The sequence below is a fragment of the Pseudophryne corroboree genome, chromosome 1 (genome assembly GCF_028390025.1).
Source record: "Pseudophryne corroboree isolate aPseCor3 chromosome 1, aPseCor3.hap2, whole genome shotgun sequence".
Lineage (NCBI taxonomy): Eukaryota > Metazoa > Chordata > Amphibia > Anura > Myobatrachidae > Pseudophryne > Pseudophryne corroboree.
The window spans coordinates 304,211,238-304,233,009 of NC_086444.1; the positions used below are offsets into that span (position 1 = coordinate 304,211,238).

Genomic DNA, 21,772 nt, shown 5'->3' on the forward strand with positions numbered 1-21,772 from the left:
AATCACTGACCGGCGATGCCCTTTGTTGTTGTCAGACGTGCCATTGTGGTGTATACGCATGCGCAGTTAGTACGAAAACACACAGCAGCAATCAGAAATTAATCAGGCCCATAGATCTGCAATGCCCTACCATACAGAGATTGAAAGGAACACTTTTCCTCCATGTACCGAGTTATACTTAGGCCTGAGTGAGATGAAATTTGGAAACCACCTTCCCCTGAAAAGGCTTTGTCTGAAGTACAGTAATACCCTCTTGAACAATGGGGAAAGGAGACCTGCAAGGCATTGCTCTCCAGCTTCACATTTATAAGAACTGCATCTGTAAGGTACCACCAACCCAATGACTATGTAGGGTGTCTGCCCCCTAGCACTACAAACTGGTACCTGCTGAAACAAACATCCAGTTTCAGGTTGTCGTCCAAGCAACCTGGAGAGGCACAGGAGTGTATCGGAGGCATATCCAAACACAATGTTGCCCGCGCCGCTGCATAGCACCATACCAACAGTCTGTAATGGTTTGTAACCATGCCCTCTCTGTTTGCCACATCACCCCAGAACCAGAGCCTGCTGGATGTCTGAGTGGCCTATCCAAATCAAAGTATTATTGACTTGATTCTCATTCATAATAGGAAGAAATTAACAATTTGACTTTTGAAACAAAAACTATTTTTAAGCTACTCTCCCTTTGTTCTACCGAAATTGGAGATCACGGGTCCAAGGATCAGTTCACAAATAGGTCCGAGATATAGTGAAATGGCACCTGGTGGTGGACAAGATGACTGGAACATGTTGTAGCACAGCCACCAGTAACAGAGAGAGGTGCTAGGAAACACTGGTAGCGGAGACAGACAAGAAACAAGGAAGACCCACTGTTCAAGGTAGGGAAAGCTGCAAATAGTATTGTATATAGTCCCCAAGCACAAAGTCTTGTACAGTACAGAGCAAGAAAGACGCAAAGGTCCCAACGTGTGAGAAAAGACGTTGTCTCCCTGGTATGAATGCACCACTTCATGGTCGCTGTTTATCTATGGACAGGCCACTATCACAATCAAATAAAGGGGTAGTTTCGTTTAAAGATCACAGATGTAGAACTGACAGGCAGATACCATGGCCACAGAGTTGTCTGGGTAAGTATAATACAAATGGATTTCCAATTAGCAGTTCTTTGGCGGGTGCAGTAATGCACACCGATCCAAACACTGCAGGAAAGTCAGTAACAGGTGTAAGCAGGTTAAAAACAAAAGTGAAATAGGTTATTTGATAGAAGATAAACAAAAAGAAAATAAGCTGCAATAAACTTTAACAGCCCTGTAGAGCAACATGTAGTGGCGGCCATGCAGGACAGGCTTCCTCCAAAAGGAAGCAAAGGCTTCTTCCATGGGAAAAAAACGGGATGGTATCGGGATCCCAGCAGTCAGAATACAGACAGCGGCATTCCGATGCGCAGAATCCAACAACTTGTTGGTAAGTGTTCTAACAAACCCCTTCTACCGTCCTAACCCTCCCCCACCCCACTAAACCTCCCGACCCAAAACCTAAACATAACCCTCTCTGCTTAGTGCCTAACCCTCCCCAGCATACTTATGTTTGGTATGATGGCAGTTAGGATTCCGGCGCTGTAACCGTTGTCGGGACCCCGGCGTCTATGCTCTAACTAATCTGTCTGAATTACCTTTTTTGTTTATTTTTCAGTGTTTAGGCGCAAATGGTCGACTGTCATTTGCTTCCATACATTACCAGATTTTCATTGCAACCAGCTAGATTGGACAGATATTTGTTTTGTGTATGCCCAGCTTTATGAAGTAGTAAGTAAGGCCAAATATGATCAACATACCAGACAGTGCTGCAGACAGACATGGTCACTTGATTCTTGTGCTATCCTTATGGCTTCCTGCAGGGCCAGCTCTGCTTGATGACTAGGAGAAGCATTATAGATATTAATATAGACACTGCAATAAAATAATAAAATGGAAGCAAGTCTGCTATTTGGAAGTTTATAGCTGCCCATACACTAGACGATATTATGAGCGATTTGGCTATTTCCGAAGGATCAGAAGTACAAATCGTACTACAGAGCAGTCCCGCTGGTTGTTGGTCGCAGCTTCTGATCTTCCCTGTTGCATGGAAGATCTGACGCTATAGTCAACGACAGAGTGCTCCTGGATGTAGCCACTCCCAGATTCAAGATAGATCATGTGTATTGTACTATGTAGTTTGCCCAGGACTGCTGGGGTAGTTCAAGGGAAATCGTTAACGAGAAATCTTAATTTACAGGTCATCTAGAGTATGGGCACCTTAACACTTTAACTTAATATGGAAGGTTCATGCCTAAACCTGAATGGAAACACATACTAGTGTCCAAAACGGCAATGTAGTGCAGCCAGGTTGAGAGCAGCATATCGCAGGCTCCGCCCATAACCTTCATCCCCATTACTTTTGCTCTCTGCTCCGGTGAGGATCAATCGATCAAAGTAATGTAGTAGGCTATGTGTTGAACTGAACACATCCTGGACACGCAGGCTATTTAAATAGCTTAAGTAATGCTGAAAGAAAGAGCACAAACAAAATGCAGAAATAAGAAAACTTCACATTACTTAATACAAAAAGACTTTATGCAATTATCACCATACGATTAGCAGGTAACAGGAAAAAATTTGCACAATGTAGATTCACTTACACCTTTAAACATTAAATGTATTTGCGTTTGCATGGGCCACCTTTTTGGCTTGGAGTGGTATAATGATTCCAATATGTGCAAGTAACTACAAACACAACAAATAACACCGACACTGCGGAAAACAGGACCAGAAGGGGGAGAGCAGTTGTTGTTGCTAGATACACTCTTCATTAATATACATCTCGTGCAAATACGCAGGAAATAGCAATAAAAATTAACAGAAAGAAAAACAGAATTTTAATACCTACCGGTAAATCCTTTTCTATAAGTCCGTAGAGGATGTTGGGGACACCAAAAGAACCATGGGATATAGACGGATCCGCAGGAGACATGGGCACTTTAAGACTTTCAAAGGGGGCGTGACCTGGCTCCTCCCTCTATATCCCTCCCCAGAATCAGTTTGGAACTGTGCCCAAAGAGATGGACATTTGAGGAAAGGAATTAACAAGGTGAGCATCATACCAGCTCACGTCCTAAACATGACGAATAACATGGCATTCAACTGAACACATGCCAAAGGACATGAACAAAATTCAGCAACAAGCTGAAGAAACCATAACACAACCTGTGTGTAACCAGAACTAAACTGCAGATACAGTACGCACTGGGACGGATGCCCAACATCCTCTACGGACTTCTAGAAAAGGATTTACCGGTAGGTATTAAAATCCTGTTTTCTATTACGTCCTTGAGGATGTTGGGGACACCAAAAGAACCATGGGATTATGCCAAAGCTCTAAACCGGGCGGGAGAGTGCGGATGACTCTGCAGCACCAACTGACCAAACTTTAGGTCTTCATCGGCCAAGGTATCAAACTTGTAAAACTTAGCAAACGTGTTTGACCCCGACCAAGTAGCAGCTCGGCAAAGTTGTAATGCCGAGACACCCCGGGCAGCCGTCCGGGACGAGCCCACCTTCCTAGTGGAATGGGCTTTTACCGATTTAGGTAACGGCAAACTTGCCGTGGAATGAACCTGCTGAATCGTGTGACATATCCAGCGGGCAATGGTCTTCTTGGAAGCAGGACACCCAAGTTTATTGGGAGCATATAGCACAAACAGAGACTCTGTTTTTCTAACTGGAGCCGTTCTGGCAACGTAAATTTTCAAAGCTCTGATGACATCCAGGAGACTTTTCCTCAGCCACTGGCACCACAATAGGTTGGTTAATATGAAAAGAGGAAACCACCTTTGGCAGAAATTGTTGCAGAGTTCTCAATTCTGCCCTATCTTCATGGAAGATCAAATAAGGGCTCTTGTGAGACAAGGCCGCCAATTCAGACACCCGCCTTGCGGATGCCAATGCTAACAAAATGACAACCTTCCAAGTGAGGAATTTCAACTCCACTTTACTTAAAGGTTCAAGCCAATGTGATTTTAGGAATGTCAAAACCACATTAAGGTCCCAAGGTGCCACAGGTGGCACAAAAGGAGGTTGGATGTGCAGGACCCCTTTTACAAAGGTCTGCACCTCAGGAAGTGACGCCAATTATTTCTTAAAGAAAATTGACAAAGCAGAAATCTGCACTTTTATTGAGCCTAATTTAAGGCCTGCATCCACTCCATTTTGTAGAAAATGGAGAAAATGTCCAAGGTCAAACTTCTCCACTGGAGCTTTCTTTGACTCGCACCAGGAAATATATTTCCTCCAAATACGGTGATAGTGTTTTGACGTCACACCCTTCCTAGCAAGGATAAGAGTGGGGATGACTTCATCGGGAATACCCTTACGGGCTAAAATCTGGCGTTCAACCGCCATGCCGTCAAACGTAGCCGCTGTAAGTCTTGATAGACGAACGGCCCCTGCCGCAGCAGATCCTCGCGAAGAGGAAGAGGCCATGAATCTTCGACTAACAACTCCTGAAGATCCGGGTACCAAATTCTCCTTGGCCAGTCTGGAACTACAAGGAGCGCTGGAATCTGATTTTCTTAGGATTCTCAGAACCTTTGAAATGAGAGGAAGCGGAGGGAAAACGTACACCGACGGATACTCCCAAGGTGACGTCAGTGCATCCACTGCTGCCGCCTGAGGGTCCCTGGACCGGGAACAATACTTTAGTCGTTTTTTGTTGTGGCGGGACGCCATCATGTCTATGTGGGGAACCCCCCATAGATTCGTTAGTAGGAAGAAGACCTCCTGATGGAGGCTCCACTCTCCTGGATGTAGATCGTGTCTGCTGAGGAAGTCTGCTTACCAGTTGTCCACTCCCGGAAGGAAAATTGTCAACAGAGCGCTTACCAGAGTCTCTGCTCAGCGAAGAATCTTTGTGGCTTCTGCCATTGCTGTTCTGCTCTTTGTGCCGCCTTGGTTTATGTACGCTACTGCTGTCACATTGTTCGATTGGATCAGGACAGGCCGGTTTCAAAGAAGATGCTCCGCTTGTAGAAGGCCATTGTAAATGGCCCTCAAATCCACCACGTTTATGTGAAGAAGAGTTTCCTGACTTGACCATCTTCCTTGGAAGGTCACCCCTTGTGTGACTGCTCTACAACCCCGGAGACATGCATCCGTGGTCACTAGGATCCAGTCTTGGATCCTGAATCTGCGTCCTTCTAAGAGGTGAGAGCTGTGTAGCCACCACAGGAGTGAGATTCTGGTGTTGGGGGATAGAACTATCCTCCTGTGCATATGAAGGTGGGATCCGGACCATTTGTCCAACAGGTCCCACTGAAACACTCTGGCATGGAACCTCCCGAATTGGAGGGCCTCGTATGCCGCCACCATCTTCCCCAGCAATCGAATACATTGATGAATGGAGACAGTTGGTGGTTTCAGAATTAGTTTTACCAAACTCTGAATTTCCAGTGTTTTCTCCGGAGGGAGGAACACTCTCAGCTGGACCGTGTCCAGAATCATACCCAAAAATGCCAACCGGGTTGTTGGAATTAAGTGTGATTTCGGCAGGTTCAAGAGCCAGCCGTGCTGTTGTAGAAGCGACAGAGACAGTGCAATGTCCTGTACCAGTTTTTCCTTGGACCTCGCCTTTAATCAGGAGATCGTCCAAGTACGGGATAATTGTAACTCCTCTTTTTCTGAGGAGAACCATTATTTCTACCATGACTTTTGTGAAAATCCTCGGAGCCGTGGCCAGGCCAAATGGCAACGTCTGAAATTGTTAATGAGTATCCTGGATTGCAAACCGGAGATAACTCTGATGAGGGAGATAAATGGGAACATGAAGGTAGGCATCCTTTATGTCCAAAGACACCATGAATTCCCCCTCCTCCAGGCTGGAGATCACCGCTCGGAGAGACTCCATCTTGAATTTCTTCAGGAAAAAAATTAGAGATTTTAGGTTGAGGATTGGTCGTACCGAGCCATCCGGCTTCGGCACTATAAATAGGCTTGAATAAAACCCTTCCCCTTGTTGCGCCCGGGGGACTGGGATCACAACCTGATTTTGACATAATGTTTGTATTGCTCCACAGACTAGAACTCTGTCTGGAAGCGAAACTGGTAAGGGTGATTTAAAAAATAAGATTTTACTTACCGGTAAATCTATTTCTCGTAGTCCGTAGTGGATGCTGGGGACTCCGTAAGGACCATGGGGAATAGACGGGCTCCGCAGGAGACATGGGCACTTTAAGAAAGAATTTAGATTCTGGTGTGCTCTGGCTCCTCCCTCTATGTCCCTCCTCCAGACCTCAGTTAGGGAAACTGTGCCCGGAAGAGCTGACAGTACAAGGAAAGGATTTTGGGAATCCAGGGCAAGACTCATAACCAGCCACACCAATCACACCGTATAACTTGTGATAACTTTACCCAGTTAACAGTATGAACAACAACAGAGCATCAGATCAACCCTGATGCAACTATAACATAACCCTTTTTTAGGCAATAACTATATACAAGCATTGCAGAAGAAGTCCGCACTTGGGACGGGCGCCCAGCATCCACTACGGACTACGAGAAATAGATTTACCGGTAAGTAAAATCTTATTTTCTCTTAACGTCCTAGTGGATGCTGGGGACTCCGTAAGGACCATGGGGATTATACCAAAGCTCTCAAACGGGCGGGAGAGTGCGGATGACTCTGCAGCACCGAATGAGCAAACACAAGGTCCTCTTCAGCCAGGGTATCAAACTTGTAGAACTTTGCAAAAGTGTTTGAACCTGACCAAGTAGCCGCTCGGCAAAGCTGTAATGCCGAGACCCCTCGGCAGCCGCCCAAGAAGAGACCACCTTCCTAGTGGAATGGGCCTTAACTGATTTTGGCAGCGGCAATCCAGCCACAGAATGAGCCTGCTGAATCGTATTACAGATCCAGCGAGCAATAGTCTGCTTTGAAGCAGGAGCACCAAGCTTGTTGGAAGCATACAGGATAAACAAAGACTGTTTTCCTGACCCTAGCCGTTCTGGCTACATAAACCTTCAAAGCCCTGACCACATCAAGTAACTCGGAATCCTCCAAGTCAGTTGTAGCCACCGGGTTTATATGAAAGGATGAAACCACTTTCGGCAGAAATTGTGGGCGGGTCCGCAATTCTGCTCTATCCGCATGGAAAACCGGATAGGGGCTTTTATGTGACAAAGCCGTCAATTCTGACACATGCCTAGCCGAAGCCAAGGCTAGTAGCATGACCACCTCCCACGTGAGATATTTTAATTTCACTGTTTTGAGTGGTTCACACCAGTGTGATTTCAGGAAACAACACCACGTTAAGATCCCAAGGTGCCACTGGAGGCACAAAAGGGGGCTGAATATGCAGCACTCCCTTTACAAATGTCTGAACTTCAGGCAGAGAAGCCAGTTCTTTTTGAAAGAAAATGGATAGGGCCGAAATCTGGACCTTAATGGAACCCAATTTTAGGCCCAAAGTCACTCCCGACTGTAGGAAGTGAAGGAAACGGCCCTGCTGGAATTCCTCCGTAGGGGCATTCCTGGCCTCACACCAAGCAACATATTTTCACCATATACGGTGATAATGTTGAGCCGTCACGTCCTTCCTAGCCTTTATCAGCGTAGGAATGACCTCATCCGGAATGCCTTTTTCTGCTAGGATCCGACGTTCAACCGCCATGCCGTCAAACGCAGCCGCGGTAAGTCTTGGGACAGACAGGGCCCCTGTTGCAACAAGTCCTGTCTTACAGGCAGAGGCCACAGGTCCTCTGTGAGCATTGTTTGCAGATCTGGATACCAAGTCCTTCTTGGCCAATCCGGAACAATGAGTATTGTTCTCACTCCTCTTTTTCTTATGATTCTCAGCACCTTGGGTATGAGAGGAAGAGGAGGAAATACATAGACCGACTGGCACACCCACGGCGTCACCAGTGCGTCCACAGCTATCGCCTGAGGGTCTCTTGACCTGGCGCAATACTTCTGTAGCTTCTTGTTGAGGCGGGATGCCATCATGTCTACCTGTGGCAGTTCCCACAGACTTGCAAACTGCGTGAAGACTTCTTGATGAAGTCCCCCCCTCTCACGGGTGGAGGTCGTGTCTGCTGAGGAAGTCTGCTTCCCAGTTGTCCACTCCCGGAATGAACACTGCTGACAGTGCGCTTACGTGATTCTCCGCCCAGCGAAGAATTCTGGTGGCTTCTACCATCCCCGCCCTGCTCCTTGTGCCGCCTTGGCAGTTTACATGAGCCACTGCTGTGATGTTGTCTGACTGAATCAGAACCGGTTGGTCGCGAAGCAGGGACTCCGCTTGACGTAGGGCGTTGTATATGGCCCTTAGTTCCAGGATGTTGATGTGAAGGCAAGTCTCCTGACTTGACCACAGACCTTGGAAATTTCTTCCCTGTGTGACTGCCCCCCACCCTCGGAGGCTTGCATCCGTGGTCACCAGGACCCAGTCCTGAATGCCGAATCTGCGGCCCTCCAGAAGGTGTGCACTCTGTAGCCACCACAGGAGAGACACCCTGGCCCTGGGGGATAGGGTGATTAACCGATGTATCTGAAGATGTGATCCGGACCATTTGTCCAGTAGATCCCATTGAAAGGTCTTTGCATGGAACCTGCCGAAGGGAATGGCCTCGTATGATGCCACCATCCTTCCCAGGACTCGAGTGCAGTGATGCACTGACACCTGTTTTGGTTTTAATAGATACCTGACCAGAGTCATGAGCTCCTGAGCTCTCTCTATCGGGAGATAAACCCTTTTCTGGTCTGTGTCTAGGATCATGCTTAGGAAAGGCAGATGAGCCGTAGGAACCAACTGCGACTTTGGAATATATAGAATCCAGCCGTGTTGCCGTTACACTTCCAGACAAAGTGATACGCTTTTCAGCAACTGCTCTCTTGATCTCGCTTTTATGAGGAGATCGTCCAAGTACGGGATAATTGTGACACCTTGCTTCCGCAGGAGCACCATCATTTCCGCCATTACCTTGGTGAATATTCTCGGGGCCGTGGAGAGACCAAACGGCAACGTCTGAGATTGGTAATGACAATCCTGTACCGCAAATCTGAGGTACGCCTGATGAGGTGGATAAATGGGGACATGAAGGTATGCCTCCTTTATGTCCAGAGACCCCATAAAATCTTCCCCTTTCAGGCTTGCGATGACCGCTCTTAGCGATTCCATCTTGAACTTGAACCTTTTCAGGTATATGTTCAGGGATTTTAAATTCAATATGGGTCTGACCGAACCGTCCGGTTTCGGGACTACAACATGGTCGAATAATAACCTCCTCCTTGAAGAAGGGGGGGAACCTTGACCACCACCTGTTGAAGATACAATTTGTGAATTGCAGTTAACACTATTTCCCTCTCATGGGGGGAAGCCGGCAGGGCCGTCGGTGAGGGGGCATCTCCTCAAAGTCCAGCATGTATCCCTGAGACACAATATCTATTGCCCAGGGATCCAACAGGGAGTGAACCCACTTGTGGCTGAACTTACGAAGACGTGCCCCCACCGGGCCTAGCTCCGCCTGTGGAGCCCCAGCGACATGCAGTGAATTTTGTAGAGGCTGGGGAGGACTTCTGTTCCTGGGAACTAGCTGTGTTGTGCAGCTTCTTTCCTCTGCCCCTGCCTCTGGCAAGAAAGGACGCACCTCGGACTTTCTTGTTTCTTTGTGTTCGAAAAGCTGCATTTGATAATGTCGTGCTTTCCTAGGCTGTGCAGGAATATAAGGCAAAATATCAGAATTACCAGCTATAGCTGTGGAGACCAGGTCCGAGATCCCTTCTCCACACAATCCTCAGCCTTCCATATGCCTCTTAAGTCGGCATCACCTGTCCATTGCATATTCTACAGGACACGTCAAGCAGAAATCGACATAGCATTGACTCTAGAACCCAGTAGACTAATGTCTCTTTGGGCATGTCTCTTAAGACAGCATCTTTAATATATATATTATACATATATATATATATATATATATATATATATATATATATATATATATATATATATATACATACATACATACATACATACATACATACATACATACATACATACATACACACACACACACACACACACACACACACACACACACAGGTACACCACCGATTTTCCGGCATCCTCGGTTCCAGTGCCTTGCCGGATTAACGGTGGAAACTAATTTTGCACCTTCAGAACATTTCTAAAGCAATAAATAGTAAAATATATGCTACAGTATAATATGCGTTACTTGCTGTGACCTTGGACGCCATAACAGCCCCACTGTTGCTTGCTGTGTCACCTGCAGTGCCCTCAGAAGCTGTACTCACTGACACTTGTGCGCGCTGTGTCTTCCGCCCATGTGCGGTACTTGCTGTGACCTTGGACGCCATAACAGCCCCACTGATGCTTGCTGTGTCACCTGCAGTGTCCGTGGAAGCTGTACCCACTGACACTTGCGCGTATTGAGTGTTACGCCCATGCGCAGAAAATGTTCCGGATTAAAGGATGTCCCTAACCCCCTTTAATCCGGACAAATCAAAATTGTCCGGATTAAAAGAGGTTCCGGATCATCGGTTGCCGGAAAATCGGTGGTGTACCTGTATTATATATATATATATATATATATATATATATATATATATATATATATATATATATATATATATATACATACACATATACATACATACATACATACATACACACATACATACTAGGGTCTCAATTTCTGCTGATAAGGTACCTGTGCACGCTGCTACAGCGCTATAAACCCATGACGACACCATCGCCGGTCTGAGTAGTGTACCAGAATGTGCACGTTATCTGCAGGATCCCTGAGGGTAGCTGTTAAGTCATGACTACCTTTTGGGCCAACGTGACACCCTAGGGGAAGATTCCCATCGTATCCTGGCCCTAGTAGGGAAAGGATACTCCCTGAGAATTCTTTTTGGGAAACTGCAGTCTGTTGCCTGGAGATTCCCGCTCTTTTTCATCCTGGGAGGAGGGAAATTTACCTCAGCTTTCTTCCCCTTAAACATGTGTACCCTTGTGTCAGGGACAGATGAGTCATCATTGATATGCAAATCATCTTTTATTACAATAATCATATATTGAATACTTTTCTGCCATTTTGGCTGTAACTTTGCATTATTGTAGTCGACACTGGAGTCAGACTCCGTGTCGATATCAGTGTCTATTATTTTGGATAGTGATCATTGCGAGACTCTGAAGGTCTCTGCGACATAGGGACAGACATGGGTAGATTCCCTGTCTGTTCTCTAATCTTTTGTGCAATAAATTCACCTTAGCACTTAATTACACATATCCAAACAGGTGTCGGCGTTGTCGACGGAGACACCCTCACACACACATTTGCTCCATCTCCTCCTTAGGGGAGCCTTTTACCTCAGACATGTCGACACACACGTACCGACACACCACACACTCAGGGAATGCTCATCTGAAGACAATTCCCCCATAAGGCCCTTTGGAGAGACAGAGAGAGAGTATGCCAGCACACACCCCAGCGCTATTAACCCCGGAATAACACAGTAACTTAATATTAACCCAGTAGCTGCTGTTTATATTGATTTTTGCGCCTAATTATGTGCCTCCCCCCCCCTCTCTTTTTACCCTCTTCTCTGCAGGGGAGAGGCTGGGGAGCTTCCTCTCAGCGGTGCTGTGGAGAAAAAACATGGCGCTGGTGAGTGCTGAGGAAGAAGCCCAGCCCCCTCGACGGCGGGCTTCTGTCCCGCTTAAATATACATTTACTTGGCGGGGGCTCATGCATACAGTGCCCAACTGTATATATGCTAACTTTTGCCAAAGAGGTCCCAATTGCTGCCCAGGGCGCCCCCCCCCCTGCGCCCTTACAGTGACCGGAGTATGTGAGGTGTGTGTGGGAGCAATGGCGCACAGCTGCAGTGCTGTGCGCTACCTCAGTGAAGACAGGAGTCTTCTGCCGCCGATTTCGAAGTCTTCTTGCTTCTTATGCTCACCCGGCTTCTGTCTTCCGGCTCTGCGAGGGGGACGGCGGCGCGGCTCTGGGATCGGACGACGAGGGTGAGATCCTGTGTACGATCCCTCTGGAGCTAATGGTGTCCAGTAGCCTAAGAAGCAGGACCTATCTTCAGAGAGTAGGGCTGCTTCTCTCCCCTCAGTCCCACGATGCAGGGAGTCTGTTGCCAGCAGAGCTCCCTGAAAATAAAAAACCTAACAAAATACTTTCTTATAGCAAGCTCAGGAGAGCTCACTGAACAGCACTCAGCTCGTCCGGGCACAGATTCAAACTGAGGTCTGGAGGAGGGACATAGAGGGAGGAGCCAGAGCACACCAGAATCTAAATTCTTTCTTAAAGTGCCCATGTCTTCTGCGGAGCCCGTCTATTTCCCATGGTCCTTACGGAGTCCCCAGCATCCACTAGGACGTTAGAGAAAAACAGCGAGGGGGAACGTCTTGGAATTCCAGTTTGTACCCTTGGGTCACAATTTGTAACACCCAAGGGTCCAGGTCCGAGCGATCCTAAACCTGACTGAAAAGCCTTAGACGTGCCCCCACCGGTGCGGTCTCCTGTAATCGAGACCCGGCGTCATGCGGTGGATTTGGCGGAAGCCGGGGAGGACTTCTGCTCTTGTGAACTCGAGGAGGCGGGAGTTATCTTGCACCTTCCTCTACCTCTGGTAGCGAGGAAGAAGTTACCTCGGCCTTTTCTATATTTATTGGGCCGAAAGGACTGCATTTGATAGTGCGGTTTCTTCTGTTGCGCAGGAGCATTAGGTAAATAAGTAGATTTACCCGCTGTGGCCGCTGATACGAAATCAGTAAGGCCGTCACCAAACAGTTCCCCACCCTTAAAGGGAAGGGACTCCATATTTTTCTTGGAATCAGCGTCAGCATTCCATTGATGAGTTCATAGCGCGCGCCTAGCCGCAATTGACATAGCATTAGCCTTAGCCCCCAGGACGCCAGCATCTCTTGCAGCCTCTTTCAAGTACGCAGCCGCGTCCCTGACATAACCAAGCGTCACTAGGATGCTATCCCTATCCAGAGTATCTAAATCCGCATATAAACTTTCAGCCCATTTTTCAATGGCGCTACTAACCCACGCTGACGCAATAAGCGGTCTAAGCTGCGTCCCCGTGGTAGTAAAAATAGCTTTTAAAGTAGCCTCCTGCTTACGATCAGCCGGCTCCTTAAGAGTCGTCGACTGAGCCGCAGGGAGCGCTACCTGTTTAGACAAGCGTGCTAGGGCTTTGTCTACTGTGGGTGGTATTTCCCAGTTATCCCTAACCGCTGCGGGAAAGGAGTATGCCACCTTGATCCTATTAGGAATGAGAAATTTCTTATCAGGTGTATTCCAAATGCCATCAAAAAGGTCATTTAGCTCAAAACAAGGAGGAAAAGAAACCGAGCGTCTCTTTTCTTTGTAAATAAGGACCCTCGTTTCTGGTGTAAAGGGGTCCTCGTCAATACGTAATATGTATTTGACAGCCACAATCATATATTGAATAGTCTTAGCCAATTTAGGCTCTAACCTAGAATCAGCATAATCGGCACCGGTATCAGAGTCCGTGTCGGTATCTGTGTCATCTAATTGGTCAACACTACGTTTCAGTGACCCTTGAAATAAAGCGTCATCTACTGATTTCTTCCAAATCTGCAGTTGAGAGTCAGATTCAGTAAACTTTTGGTTTAACAGTGTAACATTAGCATTTAAAGCAGTTAACCAATCAGCCGTCGGCGGTGCCGACAGGACCTCCAAAACATTTGGTGTCCCCAATAAATTATCCCCTTGAGAGGAAAATTCTGCCTCAGACATGTTGTCTCTCTAACAGCACCCAAAGAAAAGCCTGTGAGGGAACAAAAGGAAAGGAGCCAGCTCACACCCCAGCGCCAAAGTGCAGGTCTGAAAACACTCTCAAGTGTCACAGAGCTGCAGCGCTATATATCTGTATAGAAATACTCTGCCCCCCCTCATTTTTATAGCCCCTGGTACTTGTCTGCTGTGAGGAAGGACCAGCGCTGCTGCTTGGAGGAGGAAATGGCTCCGAGTGAGCCGGGAGGAAGAAGCCCCGCCCCCAATATGGCGCGCTTCTTCCCGCTTATTTTTACATGTTTATCCTGGCGGGGGTTTGCGGGCAGTGCCAGGGCACTGTACAGCTATGCCAGCCTTATTTATGAGGTAATTTTAGCTCCCCAGGGCCCCCCCCAGCGCCCTGCACCCAGTGGTGTGTACAGTCCGGGAGCCTGGCGCGCACTGAGCAAATCATGCTGCGCGGTACCTCTATATGCCGTCTTTATTGAAGAGAAGATGTCTTTTCCTCACATACTCACCTGTCTTCTGACTTCTGGCTTGAAGAGGTGAGACGGCAAGCTGTGGGAGCGAGCATCCAGGAGAGCCCGGCGTTCATCTCCCCTCAGGAGCTGAAGGCATCCTGTTAGCAGCAGCAGAGCCCTGAAACTCATTAGAAGTGGGTCTAAGACTGCTCTCCCCTCTTTCCCACGAAGCAGGGTGTCTGTAGCCAGCAGATCTCCCCAAAATAAAAAACCTAACATTAAGTCTTTTCAGAGAACTCTAAGAGCTCCCCCGAGTGCCTCCATCTCGCAGGGCACATTTTCTAAACGGAGTCTGGGGAGGGATATAGAGGGAGGAGCCAGGTCACGCCCCCTTTGAAAGTCTTAAAGTGCCCATGTCTCCTGCGGATCCGTCTATATCCCATGGTTCTTTTGGTGTCCCCAACATCCCCATGGACGTAATAGAAATAAACCTCACTTTTGCTACTGTTTCCTTAATCTTGCATCTTAGTTCACAGATAGTGTATCTTGGTTTTTGGTCAGAAAGTAATTGTTATAAAGTCTCAGATTATGATGCAGGATGAGGGTCACTCATAAAAGGGAGCTGTTTTAAGGGCCCTACACACTCGGCGGGGGGGGGGTGATGCCGGCACAAACGATGAACGAGCACGGGACGCGCATCGTTGGTGCCTACACATTGAACGATATGAACGAGTTCTCGTTCATTAATGAACAAGAACATTCATATCATTTAGTAAAATCTTTAAGTGTGTAGGGCCTATTAGGTACATTCAATCCTCAATCCTGCAGGGCTATATGGTGTATTTGGGCACATCTGTATGCATTTTCTTCATTTGTAAAAAAAAGGTGTATAGACTTACCGCTTCTGCAAAATCTGGATTAAACTTCAACAAATTGTTCAGCTCTTTTTGTAACAAGACAGGTGACAGAGCTTTACTTTCATCATTCTTTAGTAATGAGGCCTGGAAAACATAATAAATTGATGGTGAAGGCACCTAAGCAACAGTGGCTTTGTGCAACCACACAGTAATAATAAATTAGTAACATTCACCCATAATATATAGAGCCTGAAGCATGAATCTGTGTAATAATACTAGAACTCCAGTGGTCATCCAGATGAGAATAAAAATAAGATTTTAAACCTACCGGTGAATCTTTTTCTCCTAGTCCGTAGAGGATGCTGGGGACTCTAAGGACCATGGGGTATAGACGGGCTCCGCAGGACACATGGGCACGCTAAAACTTTAGATGGGTGTGAACTGGCTCCTCCCTCTATGCCCCTCCTCCAGACCTCAGTTAAAGAACTGTGCCCAGAGGAGACTGACAGTACGAGGAAAGGATTTTTGTTAATCTAAGGGCGAGATACATACCAGCCCACACCATACACACCGTACAACATGAAATATACCAAACTAGTTAACAGTATGAATAAAACAGCATCAGCCCGAGACTGATCACAACTGTAACATAACCCTTATGTAAGCAACAACTATATACAAGCCTTGCAGAATTTGTCCGCACTGGGACGGGCGCCCAGCATCCTCTACGGACTAGGAGAAAAATATTTACCGGTAGGTTTAAAATCTTATTTTCTCTTACGTCCTAGAGGATGCTGGGGACTCCGTAAGGACCATGGGGATTATACCAAAGCTCCAAACCGGGCGTGAGAGTGCGGATGACTCTGCAGCACCGATTGAGCAAACATGAGGTCCTCATCAGCCAGGGTATCAAACTTGTAGAACTTTGCAAAAGTGTTTGAACCCGACCAAGTAGCTGCTCGGCACAGCTGTAATGCCGAGACGCCTCGGGCAGCCGCCCAAGAAGAGCCCACCTTCCTAGTGGAATGGGCCTTTACCGAATTTGGTAACGGCAATCCCGCCGTAGAATGAGCCTGCTGAATCGTGTTACAGATCCAGCGAGCAATAGTATGCTTAGCCGCATACAGGACAAACAGTGCCTCTGTTTTCCTAACTCGAGCCGTCCTGGCTACATACATTTTTAAGGCCTTGACTACATCAAGGGACTCGGAATCCTCCAAGTCACCCGTAGCCACAGGCACCACAATAGGTTGGTTCATATGGAACGACGAAACCATCTTAGGTAGAAATTGAGGACGCGTTCTCAACTCTGCTCGATCCACATGGAAAATCAGATAGGGGCTCTTGTGAGACAAAGCCGCCAATTCAGACACCTGCCTCGCAGATGCCAAGGCCAACAACATGACCACTTTCCAAGTGAGAAATTTTAACTCCACCGTTTGAAGAGGTTCAAACCAGTGTGATTTAAGGAACCGTAACACCACGTTAAGGTCCCACGGTGCCACTGGGGGCACAAAAGGAGGTTGGATGTGCAGCACTCCCTTTACAAAAGTCTGGACTTCTGGGAGAGAAGCCAATTCCTTCTGAAAGAATATAGATAAGGCCGAAGTCTGCACCTTAATAGAGCCTAACTTAAGGCCCATATCCACTCCTGTCTGTAGAAAGTGGAGAAAACGCCCCAGCTGAAAATCCTCCGTAGGAGCATGCTTGGCCTCACACCAAGAGATATATTTCCTCCAGATACGGTGATAATGCTTCGCCGTTACCTCCTTCCTAGCTTTGATTAGACCAGGGATGACTTCCCCCGGAATACCTTTCCTAGCTAGGATTTGGTGTTCAACCGCCATGCCATCAAACGTAACCGCGGTAAGTCTTGGAACACACAGGGCCCCTGTTGCAACAGGTCCTCCCTGGGAGGAAGAGGCCACAGATCTTCCGCGATCATTTCCTGAAGATCTGAATACCAGACCCTTCGAGGCTAATCTGGAACAATGAGTATTGTCTGCACTCTTGTTCGTCTTATGATACTCAATATTTTTGAGATGAGTGGAAGTGGAGGGAACACATAGACCAACTGAAACACCCACGGTGTCACTAGTGCGTCCACCGCCACTGCCTGAGGGTCCCTTGACCTGGAACAATACGTCCGAAGCTTTTTGTTGAGGCGTGACGCCATCATGTTTATTTGAGGAAGTCCCCAACGACTTGTTATTTCTGCAAAGACCTCTTGATGAAGTCCCCACTCTCCTGGATGGAGATCGTGTCTGCTGAGGAAGTCTGCTTCCCAGTTGTCCACTCCCGGAATGCAGACAGCTGACAGAGCGCTTACATGATTTTCCGCCCAGCGAAGAATCCTGGTGGCATCTGCCATTGCTGCTCTGCTCCTTGTCCCGCCCTGGCGGCTTACATGCGACACGGCTGTGACGTTGTCTGATTGGATCAGAACGGGTAGGTTGCGAAGAAGACTCTCCGCCTGTTGCAGGTCGTTGTATATGGCCCTTAATTCTAGCACACTGATGTGTAGGCAAGCCTCCTGGCTTGACCATATTCCCTGAAAATTTCTTCCTTGTGTGACAGCTCCCCATCCTCGGAGGCTCGCGTCCGTGGTCACAAGAACCCAATCTTGAATGCCGAACCTGCGACCCTCTAGAAGGTGAGCACTCTGGAGCCACCACAGGAGAGAGAACCTGGCCTTCGGGGACAGGCTTATCCTCTGATATATCTGTAGATGGGACCCTGACCATTTGTCCAGAAGGTCCCACTGAAAAGTTCTTGCATGGAACCTGCCGATTGGAATGGCCTCGTAGGCCGCCACCATTTTTCCCCAATACTCGAGTGCATTGATGAACTGACACTCTTTTTGGTTTCAGCAGGTCCTTGACCATTGAGTTACTGGGCTTTTTCCATTGGGAGAAAAACCCTCTTTTTTTCCGTGTCCAGAACCATGCCCAAAAATGACAGCCGAGTCGTCGGAACCAACTGCGACTTCGGCAGATTTAGAATCCAGCCGTGTTGTTATAGTACTCTAAGGGAGAGAGACACGCTCTTTAGTAACTGATCTCTCGATCTTGCCTTTATCAGGAGATCGTCCAAGTATGGGATAATTGTGACCCCCTGCCTGCGCAGAAGCACCATCATTTCCGCCATCACCTTGGTGAAAATTCTCGGGGCCGTGGAAAGCCCAAACGGCAACGTCTGAAACTGGTAATGACAATCCTGTACAGCGAATCTCGGGTACGCCTGATGAGGAGGATATATGGGGACATGAAGGTAAGCATCCTTTATGTCTAGTGACACCATAAAATCTCCCCCTTCGAGGCTGGAGATCACTGCCCGGAGAGATTCCATCTTGAATTTGAACCTTTTCAAATATAGGTTTAGGGATTTTAGATTCAGGATTGGTCTGACCGAGCCATCCGGCTTAGGGACCACAAATAGGGTTGAATAAAACCCTTTCCCCTGTTGTCCTAGGGGAACCATGATAATCACCTGCTGTTGACACAGCTTTTGTATGGCAGCTGAAACTATTTCCCTCTCTGGGGGAGAACCTGGCAAGGCCGATTTGAAAAATCGGTGTGGAGGCACATATTCGAACTCCAGTTTGTAGCCTTGGGATACAATGTCGATCACTCAAGGATCCAAATCCGACTGAAACCAGACCTGGCTGAAGAGACGAAGACGTGCCCCCACCGGTGCGGACTCCCCCCAGCGGAGCCCCAGCATCATGCGGTGGATTTTGTAGAGGCCGGGGAGTATTTTTGTTCCTGGTGTTCTTTGCCCTCTACCTCTAACCTCTGGCGAGGAAGGAAGAGCCCCGACCCTTTTTGAACTTATGCGGCCGAAAGGACTGCATCTGGTATTGAGGTGTTTTCTTTTGCTGTGGGGGAACATAAGGCAAAAAAGAAGACTTACCCGCGGTAGCTGTGGAAACCAGGTCCGCGAGGCCCTCCCCAAATAAAACTTCACCTTTGTAAGGCAAAGCCTCCATAAGTCTCTTTGAATCAGCATCACCCGACCATTGACGGGTCCACAGGGACCTTCTAGCAGAAACTGCCATGGCATTGGCTCGTGAACCCAACAGCCCAATATATCGCGCAGCCTCTCTCATATATAACGCTGCGTCCTTAATGTGACCCAAGGTCAACAAAATACTATCCTTAACTAAAGGTGTCAATGTTCGATGACAAGTTATCTACCCACGCTGCAACTGCGCTACCAACCCATGCCGACGCTACTGCAGGCCTGAGTAGGGCTCCCGTAAGCGCGTAAATTGATTTTAAGGTAGTTTCCTGCCTGCGATCCGCAGGATCTTTTAGGGCCACCGTATCCGGGGACGGTAGCGCCAACTTTTTGGATAAGCGTTAAGGCCTTGCCCACCGTGGGCGAGGATTCCCACCATAACCTGTCCTTCGAGGGGAAAGGATACGCCATAATTATTCTCTTGGGAACCTGCAGTCTCTTGTCTGGAGTTTCCCAAGCCTTTTCAAATAAAGCGTTCAGCTCATGAGATGGGGGAAACGTTACTTCAGGTTTCTTTTCCTTAAACATGCAGACCCTCGTGTCAGGGACCGAAGGGTCCTCTGTGATATGCAAAACATATTTTATTGCAATAATCATATATTGAATACTCTTGGCCACTCTTGGGTGTAACCTCGCATCATCATAGTCGACACTGGAGTCAGAATCCGTGTCGGTATCAGTGTCTGCTACCTGGGACTGGGAAAAGGGACGTTTATAGGACCCTGAAGGGTCTTGTGACACAGTCAAAGCCATGGATTGACTCCCTGCTTTGTCCTAGGACTCTGCTTTGTCCAATCTCTTATGTAATAAAGTCACATTAGCATTTAACACATTCCACATGTCCAACCAATCAGGTGTCGGCTGTGCCGACGGAGACACCACCACCATCTGCTCTGCATCCTCCCTAGACGAGCCTTCCGCTTCAGACATGTCGACACACACGTACTGACACCCCACACACACTGGGATATATGAATATGGGAACAGCCCCCCAATAAGGCCCTTTGGAGAGACAGAGTATGCCAGCACACACCCAACCCCACTAGACAATGAAAACACTCCCAGCCTATATAGCGCTTTTTATATATATGATTTGCGCCAAATAAATGTGCCCCCCCTCGTTTTTTGTCCCGTTACTTGGTTCAGCAGGGGAGAGTCCAGGAGCAGCTTCTCTGCAGCATGCTGTGGAGAAAAATGGCGCTGGTTAGTGCTGGAGGATCAAGCCCCGCCCCCTCGACGGCGGGATTCGGTCCCGCTCATTTTTTTATACTGGCGGGGGTTTTATAATATAATGCCTCTGCAGTATCTAACAATGGTGCCAGTGTTATTTGAGGTCATTATTGCTGCCCAGGGCGCCCCCCCCCCCCCCCCTGCGCCCTTGCTGTGCCTGTGTGTGTGCAGGAGCAATGGCGCGCAGCGCGACCTCTGCGCGGTACCTCTCTGAAGAACTGAAGTCTTCTGCCGCCTATGTTGTCTTCTTTCTTCATATACTTACCCGGCTTCTATCTTCCGGCTCTGTGAGGAGGACGACGGCGCGGCTCCGAGACGAACAGCGAGGACGACACCTGTGTTCTGACCCTCTGGAGCTAATGGTGTCCAGTAGCCTAAGAAGCAGAGCCTATTAGTAAAGTAGGGCTGCTTCTCTCCCCTCAGTCCCAGGAAGCAGGGTGCCTGTTGCCAGCAGTGCTCCCTGAAAATAAAAAACCTAACAAAAGTCTTTTCAGAGAAACTCAGTAGAGCTCCCCTGCAGTGCATCCAGTCTCCTCTGGGCACAGGATCTAACTGAGGTCTGGAGGAGGGGCATAGAGGGAGGAGCCAGTTCACACTCAGCCAAAGTCTTAGAGTGCCCATGTCTCCTGCGGAGCCCGTCTATACCCCATGGTCCTTACGGAGTACCCAGCATCCTCTAGGACGTAAGAGAAATGTGTACAATAAATGATTCTACTATTCCCCCATTGTGCTGATCATTTGAATACAGAACTAGACAATTTCTATAGTCACAGAGACCTTGCAAAACAAGAAAAGTAAGTAACTACACAATTGTGGTGGTACCCTGAACTGTAGTTAATAGCTATGCACACCAAAGTTTAAATAGGCAATTTTGACAAGAAGGAAAAAAAAATTGGTGTAGTTAAATATACTCAAACAAAAAAAACAAAAAACATTAACCTTTGGTTGTCAGCAGTCTTCCCTTCTTTACATTGTGCCAGTTTTGTTGAGAACATATTTATTTACTTTACCCAAAAGTTACATTTTTATTTGGAACAGATATACCTGCTGAGCTAGGAAATATTCAGCCTGTTTTTGGGACAGAGGTCCATTGCACGCCAAGTCTTCCTCTCTAGAGTACAAAAAGAACGTTTAAGAATTTCACTGTGAAAGGAAAAAAGAAAAACTAATTCTAGTTAAATACCAAAAAAATAATCATCCATTTCCTAAGAGTCACTCTGATTAGAGACAAGTGGTTATTATAAATGCTTTACCCTGGAAGAAAAAACAACTGACAAATCCCGAATGGCCAGTGCTGAATAAAGTTTGTACACGCACATCACAGCTTCCTGTAGACAGCAGAGCTTTACAGAGCAAAGAGCTGGGGCTTGTGAAGAAC

The 21,772-nt window shown here is 47.5% G+C and overlaps 1 protein-coding gene across 2 annotated transcripts in view; it reads right to left on the reverse strand.

Annotated features, from left to right (window-relative positions):
- ANAPC5 (anaphase promoting complex subunit 5) overlaps window positions 1-21,772 on the reverse strand; it is a 272,988-nt gene that overhangs the window by 82,464 nt on the left and 168,752 nt on the right. For both annotated transcript variants that reach the window (XM_063964426.1, XM_063964425.1), the window contains exons 5-8: window positions 21,439-21,505; window positions 15,187-15,288; window positions 2,353-2,543; window positions 1,835-1,916 (exon numbers count right to left, since the gene is read on the reverse strand). In XM_063964426.1, the coding sequence (XP_063820496.1) occupies window positions 1,835-1,916; window positions 2,353-2,543; window positions 15,187-15,288; window positions 21,439-21,505 (442 nt within the window). The remainder of the gene's footprint in view (window positions 1-1,834; window positions 1,917-2,352; window positions 2,544-15,186; window positions 15,289-21,438; window positions 21,506-21,772) is intronic.